General features: G+C 41.6%; 1 protein-coding gene and 1 pseudogene across 1 annotated transcript; one reads left to right on the top strand and one right to left on the bottom strand.

Moving 5' to 3' along the window:
* Positions 1-8,771: 8,771 nt before the first annotated feature.
* Positions 8,772-18,419, top strand: Znf275 (zinc finger protein 275). Its single transcript, XM_035450191.1, has 5 exons — positions 8,772-8,799; positions 15,320-15,411; positions 15,839-15,953; positions 16,756-16,857; positions 17,260-18,419. The coding sequence occupies exons 1-5, from the start codon at positions 8,772-8,774 to the stop codon at positions 18,417-18,419; spliced, it is 1,497 nt and encodes a 498-aa protein (XP_035306082.1).
* LOC113837625 lies at positions 16,330-16,443 on the bottom strand (annotated as a pseudogene).
* Positions 18,420-18,669: the final 250 nt, after the last annotated feature.

Here is an 18,669-nt window from a genome sequence, read left to right as displayed (position 1 = left end):
CAGCCTCCTCCTCAGCCTGTGGATGGAAAAAACAGAAAGGCATTTTGGTTTCCAGCAATCCAGGTCCCACCAAACATACAGCTGTTATCCTGTGGTCCTCTCCTGCAATTACTGTGTGAGACAGGGACTCTTCTATCTTCTCCAGCATGAATATTGTTGTCTCCTACTCACCCCTCTTGTGAGTAATAAGCATAAGTCCCTGTTCCTCTTGGGCTGATGTCCTTACTCTACCAGACAGCAACTGTGAATGTACTTGTTCCTCCCACCATCATCTATAACTTTGCAATCAGATGTCCTTTCTAGCAACCCTCTACACCCCAAGTCTAGAATCCTTCCATAGCCAGCTTTCTAAGAGCTCTTGTTTTCTCTTTCTCAGAGCAGGATCTTTCCTATCTTTACTATTGTTGCCACAACCTGAGTGTACCCACCCACACCTTTTCACACAGTCTAGAGTACCCTAGCTTTCAAAAAAAGGAGTCCCTCACTCTCCCAGATCATCAGTAAGCCTGTAACCAGAACACCTCCATCCAGAACCCTGTGGCTAGTGTCTGCCACCTGTCTTCTTCACAGGCTTTGGCTGAGACCCCCCTCCTCTAATGATGACATTTCATACCAGCCTGTCTGCAGTATCGTGGTCCCACATGAGAAAGGTTCCCAGCTACCCAGTCATTTTCTGTACTTTTGATGATACTGTGGACGCAACCAGCTCTGAGACCTTAAAGCTCTGGAGTTTTTCAGGCCCTTCCTACATGTGCCCAAGGAGTATCTGCCTTCTAAGCTGGGGGTAGAGAACTGTAACCATCTTAGTTACATTTGGTGGTGTATTTCTGGGCACGGTAAATGGCTAGACAGGAAAAGGTGTCATTGGTGTCCTAGAGATACAATCTGTGTAGTCAGGGCTTGATATGGCAAAGCTTGGATCCTCAAAACAAGCACATTCAAAGACCTTCCACTTTGTATTGTGGCAAATAAACAGGCAACAGAAAAGAATCCTGGGTCCCTCTTATCATTCTGCACTCACAGCCTGTCCTCATTAAGACCAGAATCAGCACAACAGTGGGACTGGCTGTGTTCCTCATCACAGTTCTTCTCACCACATAGATAACCTGCAACCTCCTATACAGTTACTAAATGTAGGAAAAGCTCTGGCCTTGAGTCATTCGAAGCTGTGTCACCTAACAGCTCCATTTGTGAATGGGAGATCCAAAAACTCTCCCTTTTTGTACTTGCATTTGATTTGCTAGTTGTTGGACTCTTACCACACTGCTCATGAGGTATACTTTTCTATAATTCCTAAATATATAGACTTTTACAGTGATTTAGTACAATGTCCTATGTCCTTGCCTCATGAATGGATTAGGTCCAAGAATACAGCAGTTGTTCAGTTCATGAGGCTGGACTTCTCAGTTGGTCTTTAGTATATGCTTGGATTCTGAAGAAGTAGGCTCTAATGCCTGTGAAGGAATGGATGTGCTACCAAAGTGAGAACAAGCAGGCGGAGCATAATCTTCCTTCTTTCCTGCTTTTTATACAGGCTGCCAGCAGAAGTTGTAGCTGAGATTAAAGACGGATCTTCCCACCTCGAAGATATGGATTAGAAGTGGGTCTTCCCACTTCTAATAATTTAATTAAGGAAAATCCCTCACAGATAAACCAAGCCACTTAGGTTTTAGTTAATTCCAGATGTAATCAAGTTGACAACCAAGAATAGCCATCACAGTCAGTAAGTGCTTTTACCCATTGAGCCACTCTCCAGACTCTTTAGAAAAGTTTTCTGATAGAAAATTAAGTTTGTTTACAGACTATAGGGCTATTCATATTTTATTTGTTATGCTGCTGGATTAGAAAATTTGCCTTGTGTCAATTTTATCTAACTTAAATGATTGGTTCATGCCGGGTGTTGGTGGTGCATGCCTTTAATCCCAGCACTCGGGAGGCAGAGGCAGGTGGATCTCTGTGAGTTCGAGGCCAGCCTGGTCTACAAGAGCTAGTTCCAGGACAGGCTCCAAAGCTACACAGAGAAACCCTGTCTCAAAAAAACAAAAAACAAAAAGATTGGTCCAAAGCTGCTCATTATTTGCCCTCATTATTCTCTTAATACCTACATGATCTATGGTAATACCTTTTTCATTCCTAATACTAATGATTAAATATATCATCTTTTTCTTAATTAACCTCCCAAGAGTTATAAACCTTGTTACTTTTAAAAATGTATGATTTGTTCATTTTCTCTCTAGTTTGTCTTCTATTTCATTGATTTCTGCTCTTGTCTAGACTATCTGCTTCCTTCTAAGTATTTTGCATTTACTTTGCTATTCTTTTTTCTTTCTTTATTTTTTCTTGCTAGTCTTGGTAGTGAGATTCAAAAACTGAAAAAAGAGAACTATAATCAGTATAGTTTATGAACATATACATAAACATTCTAAAGAACATTTTAGCAATCTGACTTTAAAAATGTTAGGATAGAATGTCATGACCAGAGTTGCTCAAGGAAATAAAGTCAAAATATAACTCAATATATTAACAAATGAAGAAGGAAAAACTAGTGGTTGCACCATAAGCATTTGAGAAACTCCAACATCCACTGCAGATTTTTTTTGCTATAAAGAATTATTTTAAACTCCCTGAAAACAAGATGGCAATTTTCTTAGCCTGACAATGGATATCTGTGACATGACTTACAGGATGTCTGCACTCACACCTTCTGTTCAACATTTTATTGAATGATATGAATAAAAATTAGCAAGAAACAAACATCTTTGAGCCATGTAGCAACTCTTGAAGGTCTCATTTATGTTTATATTGATTGATTGATTGATTGATTGATTGATTGATTGATTGATTGATTTTTAGAGACAGGATTTCTCTGTGTATCCTGGCTGCCCTGGAACTCACTCTGTAGATCAGGGTGGCCTCAAACTCACAGAGATCCACCTGCCTCTGCCTCCTGAGTGCACACCTTTAATCCCAGTACTCATTTCTTAATATGATCAGTTTGACAATTCCTGATAATTCGGGAATGTACATACATAAACCATAACACCCAGCCTCGATTATTTTATTGTAGTAGTATAACAGACTAAGAATATCATCAAATTGCTGAGCGAAAACAACCAAACTGGAAGCAATATACAATTCTAGGAAATACAAACAACTTTGGGAACAGTAAGCAAATCATTAGGTACCTATCCATAGGGGAGAAAGAAAAAGAGATTACCAGGGTCTGATGAAAACTTCAAGGTAACAGACATGCTTTTGGCTTCATTTTTGTGAAGACTTCATAATTGCTTGTGTATTTATGAAACTTTATCTAAGTATGGTGCTTAAATCAAAGTTTAATTATCACAGTTTAAACATGCAATTTATTGCATGTCAAATTCCAACACGTGGTTTTATTTTTAAAAACACATAAGAAAAAGACAAATGTGTTGAGTTGGGTAAATGGTTTGAACAGATACATTAGAAAGGAAGGTATAGAAATGAGCACTTCAAACTTCTAATTATTCATCAAGGAAATGATACCAGAAATTACTTCACACCCACTTAAATGGATAAAAATAAAGGTTGGCAACCCAAATGTTGATGAGGATAAGAAAGTGAAGTCTTGCACATTTCTGGTAGGACTCTCAATTTTGTATCCACTTAGTGATGGGGAAGGTCCTTCTGTGTATGTTTATCTTATTGGTTGTTGAATAAAGCACTGCTCAGCCAATGAGGCAGAAAGTTTGGCGGGACAAGGAGTCGAGGAGGATTCTGGGAAATGTAGGAAACAGAAGTCTGGTGATCCAAGCAGGAAGTGACATAGCAGGCGGACTCAGAAGATAAGCAAGGACAAGAAGGAAGTCGTTCTCTTGCTCTTCCTCCTGCTCTCTTCTCTACAGAGCCGCCATGTGATCCTGGGAAGAGGATGCCAGAGGAAGGTGTCCTCTATAAGCTATGTCTTATAAAATATATAGATTTACGATAATTAAGACTGAGCTAGCATATAAGAAATCCTAGTCATTGGCCAAGCAGCATTTGAAACTAATACAAATCTCTGTGTATTATTTGGGACCCTAACGTGGTGGGCAGAACTCAGGCAGCTGGTGGAAGGTGCCCATGTGGCGACAGGGCTCTGGTGGCTTGGTAGAAAGACTTATCGGAACAACTTTAGAAAACATACTGGAAGTTGCTAATAGCATATGCAACTACCCCATGACATGGATAATTTCCCTCCCATGTTTTTACTCAAGAAAAATGAAAGCATATGTTCAAACAAAAAAAAAAACATACACAACTATTCATACAGTGAATAACTATCCAAATTGGAAACAACCCATAAAATAGGGATGAATGAATCAACTAGCCATACAATGAAATGTGACTTGGCAATGTAAGGGAAGGGAACATCTTTCAACAATATAGAGGAATCTCAAAAATATCATAGTAAAAAAAAAAGAATAGTATATATTGAGTCCATTTTCATGCAACAGTAATTACCCAAATAGTCTGTCTATGATGAGAAAATAGTGGCTTCCCCTATGGAATCATGCTGGAAATGGCATGGAATAGGATGCATGGGAAATTTGCAAAGTCCTCATAAGGATTTATATCTAGATAGGGGTTTAGGAAAGATATTCATCAAAACTTACCATCTAGATTTATACATTTCACTCAATGTAAATTTTGCCTCCAAAAGAAAAAGAGACACCAAATATATATTGACCTGTAGTTATTGCTACACTTGCTGAAGTACTTAGTGGTGAAGTGTACTGATTGCACCTTATTTTAAAATATATCAGTAAAATAAAGATAAGAATAGAGTCCAGCAAGCACTTAATAATGCTATTGGAGAGGGTTAAGGATTGGTACATAGGCACAAGCTTTCTGGTGTTCAGTATGCCTGTTGTAAAATTTTCATAATAAAACTGTAAAGAGAAAATAAGAAAAATTTTATCTAACTGACACAATTGTTACAAGAATAGAAAGTCGAAGGGCTGGAGAGATGGCCCAGTGGTTAAGAACACTGGCTGCTCTTCTGGAGGATGCTGGTTCAATTCCCAGCACCCACATGGCAGTTTACAACTATAACTCCATTTCCAGAAGATCTGATGCTGTCTTCTGGCTTCATAGGCTGCAGGCATGGAGCAAATCCGCCACACACAAAATAAAAATAAATTTAAAAAAAGAATACAAAGTAGGCTGTGTTCATTATTGCTAAAATGAGTTAAGTGTTTATGAATAAAATGAAAGATGAAAGGGTAGAACACGTTCCCCAGAACCCATTTAGTATCATACTTCTAGTGCCTTTTTCCTCTCTGCACTTCAGAACTCCATATGTGTGTCTATGTATGTGTATTTGTGTGTTCCTGTGTATGAACATGCAGGTGCACATATGTGTGCTTGTGGCGATCAGAAGATAACAGCAAATATCATTCCCTGTTTTTTGAGCATGCTCTTTCATGGGCCTGGAGCTCACCAAATAGGCTAGACTGGCTGGCCATCCAACTCCAGCCATCCACTTATATCCACTTCCCCAGTACTGGGGTTATATACATAAGCTGCCTCACCCGTTTATTAATATGGATACTAGGGAGTGAGCTCGGGTACTCATGCTTGCAAGACAAGTACTCTACAGGCTGAGTTAATTCTTTAGCACCTAATCTTCCTTTCTTATGCTGCATATGACAAGATTATCTGGATGACAGGATATTTAGCTTTGATGTTGCTTTTGTCAGCAAATGCTGAAGTTTCACAGAAGCATGCAAACACTTCCCATCTGATCACCCCAAATATCACCTGGATGAGTATTAGATGAAGTTCTCATCATTCTTCTGAGGGATTTTATATTGATCTTTGTTTGTTAGTGGCTTACTTGGGAAACCACTTTAAGAAAGCAGTTACTTGTGTCGCCAAGGATGCACAAAGCAGAGCAATGAAGTTGACCAAAAAAATTACCTTGAACTGGCAATTGCTTGCAGCACCTCTAAACCAAGATACTTATTTCAGGATTCACAGTATAACCGGCTATACTTAAATTCCGGTTGCTATTTATTGGTCTATGCCTCCTAGTACACATATAATACTCTAAAAGGAGCTCTGCGTTGTCTGGTGTGTGGCTCATAGAATAGGCATAAGGGCCTAGTTTTGTTTATGGTTGTATTCTCGGTGTCTGGCACAATGAAAGCTCGTGCATGACCTTATGAGGGATTCTGACCCCTGCATTGTTTTCTTGAGTGTCTTCCCCCTAGCCCTACCATCATTCTGAAGGTCGTAGCCTTGTCAATGCCTTTATTGTCTCCACCATTAATCAATTTATTTTGATCACTTATTCATTCATCATTCGTTTTTACGTTCTTTCCATGCTTATTCTCTCATCACCCAGAATCCATGCGTTTTGTTCCCCTAGTCTCACCTACCCCACCTCCTCTCCTCACCCCGCCCCAGACACGCCCCAATCCATCCCACCCTCCTTTCAGGCCAATTGTAGCCTACAGGCCGGGCGGGACCGGGACCAGGGCGGGGCTTCACTCTCAGTACCCCAGGCAGAGCCCCCAGCCCCGGAAACCTGGCCGCCCGGCTGCAGGGCTCTGCCAGGCACTGGCGGCTCGGTGGCGCTTCCTGCCACGCCGGGCCTGCTTGCACCGCACCAGCTCTGCTTCTGCTAGGGCCCAGAGTCAGGCGCTGCAGGCCGGGTGAGCGTGCGGACCGTGGGAGGGACGTGCGATCCAGAGATCCTGAGAGATGTATGAAGCCAAGAATGTGCGGCCCAAGAGAGCATGCGGGGCGGCGGGAGGATGTGCTTCGGGGCCTGAATGAGTGCTTGGACCGGAGGAGAATATGCGGGTAGTGGGGAACTGCTTAATTTTGGGACTAGCCAGGGGCGGAAGAGGATAGGTCTCTGGTGGTGGGTGGGCATGGAGAGGCCCTGAGGCCTTCTCGTGCAGGCTTGGGGGCGGCGGTCCAAGGCGGGAATTGCGGATGTATTGAGGCCTGTGCTGCTCTTTGGAGGTCGCTAAGGATTGGGAACCGGTCAGGAGCTGGGGGTGGACCCACACACACAGCCCCTAGCGACATGGAGGTCGCAGGGATTGGCGTAATAGGGAATGGCTGAAGAGACTTTTTTGTTCAGTATGGGGGAGGGGTTGCACCTCTGGGGCCCTGAAGAAGGCTCCGGCTTGGGGAGACCTACCTTTGTATTTGAATGGGGGTTGCATGAGGATAATGGGAGCAGGTATGTTGCTTAAGAGCTGGGGAGTGTAGAAGGGGGTCATTACTGGACGAATAGAGCTTCTACTGTGGCTCTCCTGAGAGGCACATTTTCTGGCACCACTCCATTTGCCCCCTTCTAAACTCCTTTGGTGGTTCCTCCAATCTGTATTTGGGTGATTAATTACATGTCTTTTCACACACACGAATACTCCCTCTTTCCTACTGCCCAAAGCCCATGGTCCTTTTCACCACCACCCCCCCATTTCTGGCCCACATCCCAGAGGGCTCACCCTGTGCCAGCCAACACCCTTTAGCCAGCCTTGGACTCAGAGACAGGCAGCTCCCTCCAGTCTCCTTGGCCAGTGGAACATTTTCCCTTAAACCTCAGCCACTACATTTTCCTTTAGGAGAAATTTTCCGGTTGGGACCGTTTTAAAGCACCTCTCCTAGGTAGGACCACTTGCTTATCCCTTCTCCCATTAGGACCTTGTTATAGAAACAACATTCACAGTGTCTGACACAGTCTGGTCCATTGCCCCAAAGTGGTCCTGGATCTGTATTCAGAGTATCATGGGGCAGTGATTTCTAGCCTTCTGTCAATGATAGACCCCTTAGAAAATCTGCTAAAAAGTGTTAGTTTTCTTGCCCAAAGTCTGATCACCAGCATAGCCTCAGAAGGAAACTCCTGGATGGGAAACCTGTCCAAATTCTAGACAGGCCCAATGTTGAAAGATGCCAATTCTGTAACACCCACCCAGACCTACTATTCTACCAGTAGAATTTTCACAGGATCATAAGTCGTGTTTCTAGCACAGTGATCTAGCCCTTCCAAAACTGTCTGGGTTCTTTGGATGGCTCTTGGGCAGCTGTACAGCCTTTCACTATTCCAGTTCGGAATATTTTATATCCGGACACTGTAACCTCATTAATTGTATAGTTACAATTTATTTTGAGTTGTAGAAAGGTGTTGGTGGATATTCTTAGAGAAATGGGAACATAAACCTTTCCTCAGTTAAACACAACAAACACTACAAAATCCCCTTCTGATCTACCTTCTGGCTTTTTATAGAATGGAATAAAGAGGGAAACCTAAACAAACAGACAGGTACCCAGGCAAAATGAGAGATAAAATAGATGCCTTTCCACCCACACATACAGAAACACAGGCACAAATATCGCAAGAGAAACAGACATTCCTGGTAAGACAGTCATCACTTTTGAACTTTTAGGATTCTGTACTTTTGAAGTAGCAGACAGATTTCACAGTATAAGATGGGTCTATGAGCCTCTTGCTGACCTCCTGGCCTACCAGGTTCATTTGGGAACATAAAGGTCAGGAGCACCTGTAGCCTCAGGGCTCACTCAGTAATACTTGTACCCTGGACTCACTGAGGCACATCCAGACCTTGGCGGTTCCAGTTCAGTTACACAGCTTGTCCTACCTTTGAGCACTCACTACCAAAAGGACAGGTTCCTGGAAGATAAACATATGAGCCTCCTTCTATTCACCCAAGTTATTTCAATCCAACAGATGACACCTTCCCTACTGGACTAATCTCTTGGAACTGTTCTAAAACAAGATGAGTCATCCCTGTGTGTCTCTTTTCGGTAAGTCAAGGTGTTCGCAGAATGTGTCTGCTGTGCTGCTGGAAAGCCCATGGGTAGGGGTACAAGATAGTGAAGAAGTGTGTAAGTTCTAGAAGTTGATATATGCTAGTGTCATTGAACTACTTGCCCAAAAAACGATTCTGCCTAACTTAGACACACAGTGCCAGGAAAACAAGGTGCCTGGCAAGGAAAATGGGGAGACCAGGAGATCACTGTGCGGGAGAGGGAGCTGAAAGCACCCATTGGGACCAGATGTCTTTTGAGTGTTCATAACCTGCTCTCTAGTTCACTGCTTAGCGAGACACTTTATACAGCTCAGGCCCTCGTGCCTAAGGATGGTCCCCTCCAACATCAACCATCAACCAAGAAAATCTCTCCTAAACATGACCACAGGACATTTTGTTTGAGGCAATTCTTTATAAAGAGTCCCTCTTCTTAGGTAACTGTAGGTTTGTATCAACTTGATGATAAAACCTAAATCAGCATGCCCTGAAGATATCCCTACTGCACATTCTCATTTTGGTATTTAAGGTATTCTAGGTGTTTGAGGCACCCTTGGAAGCTTTTGGAAACTACCAATCTTTATCTTTTTTTTTTTTTTTTTGGTTTTTAGAGACAGGGTTTCTCTGTGTAGCTTTGGAGCCTATCCTGGCACTCGCTCTGGAGACCAGGCTGGCCTCAAACTCACAGAGATCCGCCTGCCTCTGCCTCCCAAGTGCTGGGATAAAAGGCATGTGTCACCAAGCCCGGCCCAGATGGACCTTTTGAGTGGCATTGTTGCCTCTTCCTGCCCTGCTGCCACAGAAAGATAATACTTGTCCAGGAAAGTATAAAATACACCAAATTATTCACTAGTTTTTATAAGTTGTTTTATGTCTCTGTTGAATTCAACTCTCAATTTCTGTTCTTTCAAGTAAAAATAAAATGATTATTTTGGGTCCCTTAGTGTTTGTAATTCCATGTAGTCAATTCAAATAAGTAGCTTAGGTAAAATTTATATTGTTGCTGAATAAAACTCCATTGTGTCTGTATACCATATTTTATTTATTTATTGTTGATGAATACTCGGGCTGATTCTAAGAATAATACTGCAGTAAACACATATGTGGAAGTATCAATGATTATACATTAATACATACAGTTGTTGTACATGATTTTTCATAGCATATGTTTATTAAACAGCTGCAGCATACATGGACTTGGCTAGGCCCAATATGAAATTTGCAGTTAACCTTTACAAAGCCTTTGGGTTCTAGGCATGGATAGCCCTGGCCTTTGTGTCCCATATAAAGAAAGACAGTGTTGTTTGTCTTAAAAGTTGGTTTGTTTCCCTGTGGTGGTTTTTTCAGCTTTCTTTCGCAGTTATAGGTACTAGTAAACCATAGAAAATTCTTCTATCCTGAATAAAAGTGATTTATGTTCAAGGTCAGCATTACCCTCCATGTCCAATGACTTTCATGTTCTGTATGGAATTGCTTTGACCTTGGTCTCCAAATATCTATTTTAGAAGGCAATGAACACTTGTGACTGTCACTGTTAACACAGCATCTGGATTCTTTTCTAGATTATATTCCATCATTTTAAAGTGGAAAGGTTTGCAACACAGAGACTAAGTGATCCAGTTGTCTTCGGTGTCAGTGGTCATTTTATTTTTAACTACAGTAGAGATTCATGTGTATTATCATTTTTAAATGATCTTCCTATATTTAGGATAAGCTCTTTTACCTGATAATTGGGCAGAGTTTAGCTTCCTTTCATGAAATCAGGAGTTTTCCCTCCTGTTTTCATGAGTACCTTTTAAATTACCTCTGTGTGTTCAAGTGCTCTGTTACTATGGGTGGCCATCACATAGCCACCAGAAGCTAAAGTGCTGAAACCAAATCCCCAGGGTGAGCTAGTACAGTAAGGGCTTCTCCTATTTCTATATAGGAAGGATAATTAACAGTTCTTTTAGAATTGTAGCTCTAGGACTTTAACAGTTAATCATGGCAATTAAGAAAAAAATGCTCCATTAAAGGTGGGTGGTTTGGGAGACCTCTGAGTGTATGTGGGGTGTGTGTGTGTGTGTGTGTGTGTGTGTGTGTGTGTGTGTGTGTGTGTGTGTGTGTAACAGGAAAAAATGATATATGTATTTATGCACTGAGGCTCTGATATGCTATGTAGATAGTATGATTTAAAGGTAGCTACAAAAACATACATCTATACCATGAAGCCTGCACAGTGATTACTGTCAGCTGATCTTTTGGTTCTAACCTGGGTACATGGAATTGTACATTCTTTGTTTTCTGGAAAATGATGGTGATAACAACCAGTTCTAAGTTGTAATAGTGAAGTTATCTGACAGGAGACAGACAGTTCCAAATATTCATTCTATGTGCTTCATAAAAGGAAGCTTGCTCCATATAACACACCACTCTGGCTCACATTGATTCCATTGTTCCATAATACATCATGTCGTGTCCTACATGGTGCTAGGAGCTGCTACAGACACTGGAAATTTAGGGGTAACCAATGGAGATAAGGCCCTGTACTGTTGGATCAGATTTTTTCTAAGAAAAACAAGCAACTTTAAAAGAGAAGTTTTCATTAGTGAAAATGTTTGGAGGAAACTACCAGGGCTAGCAAATAAAGAGGTTTTAAGGAAGTGGCATTTGAGTTAAGGCCCGAGTTATTAGAAGGAACCTCTTGCGATAAAAGATGGTATTCTTGGCAAGTTCACAGGCTTTGAGGGTCACAGCCTTGGCATCTCTATATGTGCATGAAGGTCAATTTGTCTGGATGGGGTGATTTTGAAGGGGGTGGGGTAGGATATGCAATTGTGTACTAGATTAGAGCTTGTTGCAGGCTTGAAGGCAAGAAAGGATTTATAATAGGCCATGTTTGTCCAGAACTGCATATATGATATGATGTCTGTCTCTCTGTTTCATTTGGTAACACCAGTGTCAATTGGAAGTGAATTGTGTAAAAAAAATCACATAAATAAATTTATGACCAGTTCATTGTGTTTGTATAAGAAGCCAAAATCAAAGTAGACACTGAATGCATACCAAGAAGAATCCATTAAGCCAGAGGAAACCTGCTTTGATGACAGTAGGACAAAGAGAGGGTTTGTCCACTAAATATCTTGGGATAAATTCACACATTTGGAGAAATACTTTTGCTAGGAAGTCAGCTAAAAATGGTAGGAGGGCTTGCAAAGACTTTGGGGTCATATTAGACCTTCTGCCCATACCTTTCCATAAAGCTGATAGCTTAAGGAGATGGTTCCAAGAAGTCTGTGCTTAGACTTTCTGGCCACTTCTTCACAGACTGCTTACAGATTTCCACTAGTCCTTCTGTTTGACATACAGGTATCTTAAAAGATATTGGTCTTTTTATCTGACCTACAGGGCCATTCTCCAGGTGTCTCCTTGGTCTCAGCCCTGTTCTCTAGTATGCTGAGCATCTGTCTTACCCCAGGTTTACCTACCAAAGGCTATTTAAGATTGGTCTTTTCTGATAGCAATGAAATTCAGCTTAATGTCTAAAAAGCAACTCATTAAACACAGTAAAGAAACTGAAAACATATCTTCCAAGGCCTTGTCTCTCTTTTCTTTTTTAGCTACACAAACATTCTAGCTACAGGTCAGTCTCAGTGTTTTCCTTCTTCCTATGAAAATGTGACTATACGTGTATATATTTTTTTGTTCCCTTTCTCCTCTTTGGGTTTTCAATCAAATGTTATCCCTACCTGTATTTTCTGTGAAGAATTTGCATTTTTTAAATCTGTTGCATGTTATCCTAGTCTAGCCACCTGTTAATTTTTATACTGAAACCTTTCAATTTTTCTTCTTGTTCTGATTTCTAGGATGTTTCAGTAGAACCTTCAGAACTCTGAACCACCCTGGTCATTCACCTTCTTCCCATACACTTTTTTTTTTTTGATAGTGAGATTTAGACACTAACTATTGGTTGCAGTGTACTGTTTTCTGTGCTTTTACTTTAACATGTCTGTGTCCTTAACACTTTCTTAGATAGTATGCACTCTTTTTTAATACAATCTAAGAATCTGTACCTTCTGATTAAAGTGTTTAATCCATTTATATTTAACTTAATTATCTGTGTGATACAATTTAAGTTTGCCATCCTGCTATTTATTTTCATGTGTTCCATCTCTTCTTTTCCCCTTACTTTTCTTCTTTTGGAGTACTAGCATTCAGCAGACTTGGAGTGCTTAATAAAAAATGCATGTTTATATGTTTAGCTACTGCTTTTTCTAAAAATGGTCAGTTAAATTTTAAAGATTTTGAAATGCAGAAGATGAAAGTCTTATGTTTCTCTTTACATTTCTGGTATTCTTTATGCCTTTGTGTAGTTCTGTCTGATTCCATTTCCTTCCACTTGAAAGTTTTCCTTCGGTATATTTTATGGTACAGAGCTGCTAATGGCACATTGTCTAAATGTTGGCTTTTGTCTAAAATATTTATTCTTAATTTTTGATGGATATTTTTCTAGATGGATATACTTTGATGGATATATTTCATATAAAATTCTTGGTTGACATTATTTTATTATAATACTTGTTTTCTTTTCCATCATTTCTTTCCTCCAGCTACTTTTAAGATTTTCCTCTTAACATTTTTTCAGAAATTTAATTAGGAAGGTAGTTCTCTCTCGTTCTGTCTCTGGCTTCATTTGGATAGCAGCTATTGCCATATCTTCATGCTTTCCACTATTCCTTGTAGTATCTAATCTACTAGTCATACCCAATGAAATATATATATATATATATATATATATATATATATATATAATTTATCTACAAAAAATTCATTTGGTTCTTTTTATATCTTCTGTTTCTCCCTGTGTCCCTTTTTTTTTCAGTGTTGAGGCATAGTTAAATTATCGTTTTCCTTATCTGTTCTATTCATTTCTGGGTGCTTCTATTGACTGATTATCCTCTTTGCTTTTGGTCACATTTTGGTGTTTCTTGGCAGTTCAATTTTTTATTGGAAATTGCATGTTATAATGATTATTTCATTGAGTGTCTAGATTTTGAGGGTTATGAGTAGTTATTTGTAAGTCAATATGATGTTCTATATTGGGGCCTATATTTAAGTTTTTATAGGCCAGATCTTTTGTAGTTTGGGCTTTAAGAATAGACAAATCTATTTTGGGCCTCTGAATATTCCTGGGGATCATAAAGACTCCTTGAACATGTACCTTTGTGTGTCTTGGGAACTGTTCAGCTTATAATCCTTAGGAGTTTCATTCAATACTTGTAGTCAGAAAAGATTCAAGGGAAGTCTTATACATGCCTTTTCACTTCTTTTCCCTACATAGCACAATGCTTTCTGAGCTCTGCTCTGCAACCTCCATTTTCCTCTACCACCCTGAATGGTAGCCTTCAAAACTTGTGATGAAGTTGCTAAACTCTGCTTGTTTTGTTCCACCTCTCCTACACTCTCAATCTGGACATTGCCTCCAGGCAGAGCACTGAATTGATGACAGGATTCACCCCATTTGTTTTTCTGGGGATCTTACTCCTATGCTTCCTACTACCTAGTATTAAAAACCATTGTTGAACACAGGTTTGCAACTTGTTTGTGGATGTTAAATCTGTTCCTTGTTACTCTATCATGGCCACATGTGGAAATTTCCATTCACCCCTTCTAAGATGCCATATTTAAGTCTTTCCAAAGTACCTGAGTTTTTGTTATGCTTCCTTTTCACTTAATTATAAGTTGAATTGAGTTGCCATCAGAACATGAAGTATTTGACTGTTTCTTTGAACTCACTGAAGTGGGAGGCCTGTAATTCACAGGCAGCTGTCATAAGATCTTACAATAGCTCACTTACTTTGCCACGTGGAGGGAAAGGTCACACACATACACACTTCAGATCTTTTCTTTATCAACGGAGTGTTTAACCATCTTTTCTTACAAGTATTTTTCTCCAGCTGTTTTTCCAACCTCCCATTTTGTTGAATAACATGAGGAGGTTCTTCATGGTTTTCTCCCGATGCTTTTAAAGGCCCTGCTGCTAAGTGAAGAAGTTCAGGTTCTTGCTATTTGTTACCTCTTTTCCTTTCACTGGCCCCATTAGTTTCAGGTGTCCACGAAAGGACCCCTTATTCTGAATTATTTCTTCTGGTACTCTATTTAGTGTGCTTCTTCCCTATGTGAGTATTGACCTCATCCAGGCTTACTTTAAGGAAACCCTGTAGTCAGACAGTCTCCGGAAGCTAGTCTTCCTGCCAGCAGCTCTCTGTAGCTGTCTCCAACTCTGCCTAAGCTAGCATTTGTTTGTCTTATCTTGCCCCTCTCTGGCCTGCCTATATTAATTCTTTGCTAGCCTACTTTCCTCCTGTTTCATATATGTTTTCTCAGGCATACTCATGCTCTGCCTTGTCATTCAACCCACCTGAGAAAAAAGACTATGTAACATTCAAAACTAGGGAATAGGAAATCACTAATGCCATCCCAGGGGAACAAGAAGAAACAGGGTTGTTGTCACTCATAGCTTTTTTCACTTTCCTTAGCTCCACCTGCTCCCCAAGGTCTTGCCCTTCCCCAACATGGAGCCCCAGGAAACCAGGTCCTGGCAGTCCCTCTTGAGATGCCGGAGGCCAAGGTGAGCTTGCTTCCCTCTTGCCTTGCTTGAGATTTTGCCACTGCTACCTGATTTTGGCCTCAGCCTCTGCCTCTTGCCCAGCATGACATGCAGCCGAGTATGACCCCTAGCTACTACCTTCCTTCCTGTCCTCTGCTTCTCTCCCACAAGCTGCCAAGGAATGAATGCCCAGTGTGCTTATGATACCCACTGTATATGTGAGAGAGCTAAGTCTGTGTCTTGTGTCCTCTTGGAAGACAGTGAGAGTCTCCTTGTGCTTGATGTTGTTTTCTTTCTAGGACTCCTGGGGATTGTGGTTAGATCTCTACATTAGCAACATATACAGATGTGAATACTTCAGGCCCTAACCTCTTGCCCCTGGCATCACTGGTACCACCCTGCCTCATTACAGATTTGGTTAAAAAACTATCCATTTCATTTATTGCAGGATTTGGTGTCATTTGATATTGTACCGTGGCACCTCACAGAACTGGAGTGGCTGCGTGTGAGTCTGAGCCCGGAGCAGCAGGCACTGACATATTCCAGGGCTGTAACCTCCAATGGTAAGAATGCCTCCAGAACTTCTCAGATTCGCCATCTACTGAAAGTGGAGTTGGGGATACATAGCCACTGTGTACAATTTCACTTTGTTCTTCCTTATTGAGAACACTCAACAGCAGCTCCCCTAACTCCTTATGTCATGAAAGGATCTCTATCTTCCAATTTTTCACTTGAAAGGCATTAGATCACTAGTCAATGAAATGGCTGAGCCTGCTGACCTATCTTCAATCCCCAGAATCCATAAGGTAGGAGGAGACAATTTGTGCAAGTTGTCCTCTGACTTCTACTAGCACACCATGGTATGAACATGCCCACATGGTCACAGACACAGTAAAGAAATAAATGTAAAAATAGAAATTAGACCAAACCTGTCATAATTTACAGTGCTTTTAAAATTCAATATATTGTCTTCAGGTAAAGAACATATCAGACATTAAATTGATCAGAACAGATACTATAGTTGATCTTAACCATAATGCTGGAAACACAGATTATACCAATATATACAAATAAATTCTATATTGTATATATACTATATATGCACATATATACTATATGTAATATATACATTGTACATATACATGCACATATATAAATTATACCAATCATATGGCCAGTTGATTGGAGCTAATTGTTGCGAGCTCTTGTTTATCCATCAGGTATTTGCATGGGATGAGGGAGTTTTAGAAGGAACTATTGAGAGTAAGTCCTAGACAGCCCAGGAGATTTGGAAGGGATGGCCTTTGACAGCTCTTCCCATTTTCCTCCATACTGATATCATCAGCTGCCTTCTTCCATTTACAGGAGTGCCTGTTGTGAGTCCTGCTTTGGTATCTCACCTATCACAAGGACAAGTTCTGTTGGTATCAGATCCATCCCTCAGCACAGATCACAGTAAGCACTCTGGTGAGCATAAAGGAAACATGAAGAAGCATAAGGAAATTTGGGAGAGAGGTTGAGTTTGGGGTTGGAGGAGGATACTGAGCTGTTTAGGTTGAAGTTAGACTTGGGAAGAACAGCTAAGCTTGTGGGGTCTAGGATTAGGGTTGAGAGTCCTGGTGAAGCTCTGGTTATGAGGTGTGACTGTCCCTTTGCTAAAAGCAAAGCCATCTTTACAGTTCTTTGATAAGCAATGTCCAAAATTGGGACTCTCCCACCTTCCCTCTGGTGCTTTCATCTGATGACTTCTAGGCGGTTCCTGGTACTCAGCAGTTTCAGGAGAAAGAGTTATCAACAAAGGAAAGTAACCTTTTTCCTGGGCCTTCTGTAGACTATTGTGTCTCATTTGTCTTTTATCACTTATTGTAGAAAATCCCTCTGTGACCTCCCACCAGAAGATGGGTGAAGAAGCTCAGCTGGAAGAGATGGCATCCACGAGCTCCCCGAGGGCCAATGACCCCAACACTGAGGTCAAACAGAATGGGGACTCTGGGGGAAGGGGAGGGAGCCCACAAAATATGCCCATAGAACACCATTTTGCATGTAAAGAGTGTGGGGACACCTTCCGCCTTAAAGTGCTACTTGTTCAGCACCAGAGGGTTCACAGTGAGAAGGGATGGGAATGTGGTGATTGCAGGAAGGTCTTCAGGGGGGTGTCAGAATTTAATGAGCACAGGAAGAGCCATGCAGCTGTGGCTGCTCAGTCCCAGCCTGGCCCCAGTTGGGCTCTGGAAGATGCCTTGGAAAAGAGGGAGCAAATGGAGAGGGAGGCGAAGCCCTTTGAGTGTGAGGAGTGCGGGAAAAGGTTTAAGAAGAATGCAGGCCTTAGTCAGCACCTAAGGGTGCACAGCAGAGAGAAGCCCTTTGATTGTGAGGAGTGTGGGCAGTCCTTCAAAGCCAACACCCACCTCTTTCGACATCAGAAGCTTCACACTTCGGAAAAGCCCTTTGCGTGCAAGGCGTGCAGCAGGGATTTCCTGGACCGCCAGGAACTTCTCAAGCACCAGAGGATGCACACAGGCCACCTGCCCTTCGACTGCGAAGACTGCGGCAAGTCCTTCCGTGGTGTCAACGGCCTGGCAGAGCACCAGCGCATCCACAGCGGCGCCAAACCCTATGGCTGTCCTCACTGCGGCAAGCTGTTCCGGAGGAGCTCAGAGCTCACCAAGCACCGGAGGATCCACACGGGTGAGAAGCCCTATGAGTGCAGCCAGTGTGGCAAGGCCTTCCGCCAGAGCTCCAGCCTGCTGGAGCATACTCGAATTCATAGTGGTGAGAGGCCTTATGCATGTGGTGAGTGTAGCAAGGCATTCAGGGGGCCTTCTGACCTCATCAAGCACCGGCGCATCCACAGTGGACTGAAACCCTATGAGTGTGACAAGTGTGGCAAGGCCTTCCGGAGGAGCTCAGGCCTGAGTCGCCATAGGCAGATCCACAGTGGGTCAAGGCACTGTGAGTGCAGTGAGTGTGGTCGTGTGTTCAAAAGGCACTCAGCACTCCAGAAGCACCAGCCCTCCCACCAAAAGTAGACACTGCCCTGGGACCTATAGCAGGGGTCAGCAGAGGCTTTGTCCCAGTCAAAGGAGATGAACAGTTTTGTAGCACTTATCTATTTTATTGTGTGAGAGATTGGAATGATTTGTACTTCCACCAGCAATTTATAAATGTTCATGTTTTCCAGTACACCTATCAAGGGTCACTTCTACCACTTTAACATAGCTTGGCTACTTTTCCCCACAGAAAGTACTGTCAAGGTATTTTAATCTTCACATCTAGAAT

This window comes from Cricetulus griseus, chromosome X, assembly GCF_003668045.3.
Source record: "Cricetulus griseus strain 17A/GY chromosome X, alternate assembly CriGri-PICRH-1.0, whole genome shotgun sequence".
NCBI classification, from domain to species: Eukaryota; Metazoa; Chordata; class Mammalia; order Rodentia; family Cricetidae; genus Cricetulus; species Cricetulus griseus.
The sequence above is the reverse complement of the archived record's forward strand: the minus strand, read 5'-3'. Positions and strand labels throughout refer to the sequence as shown.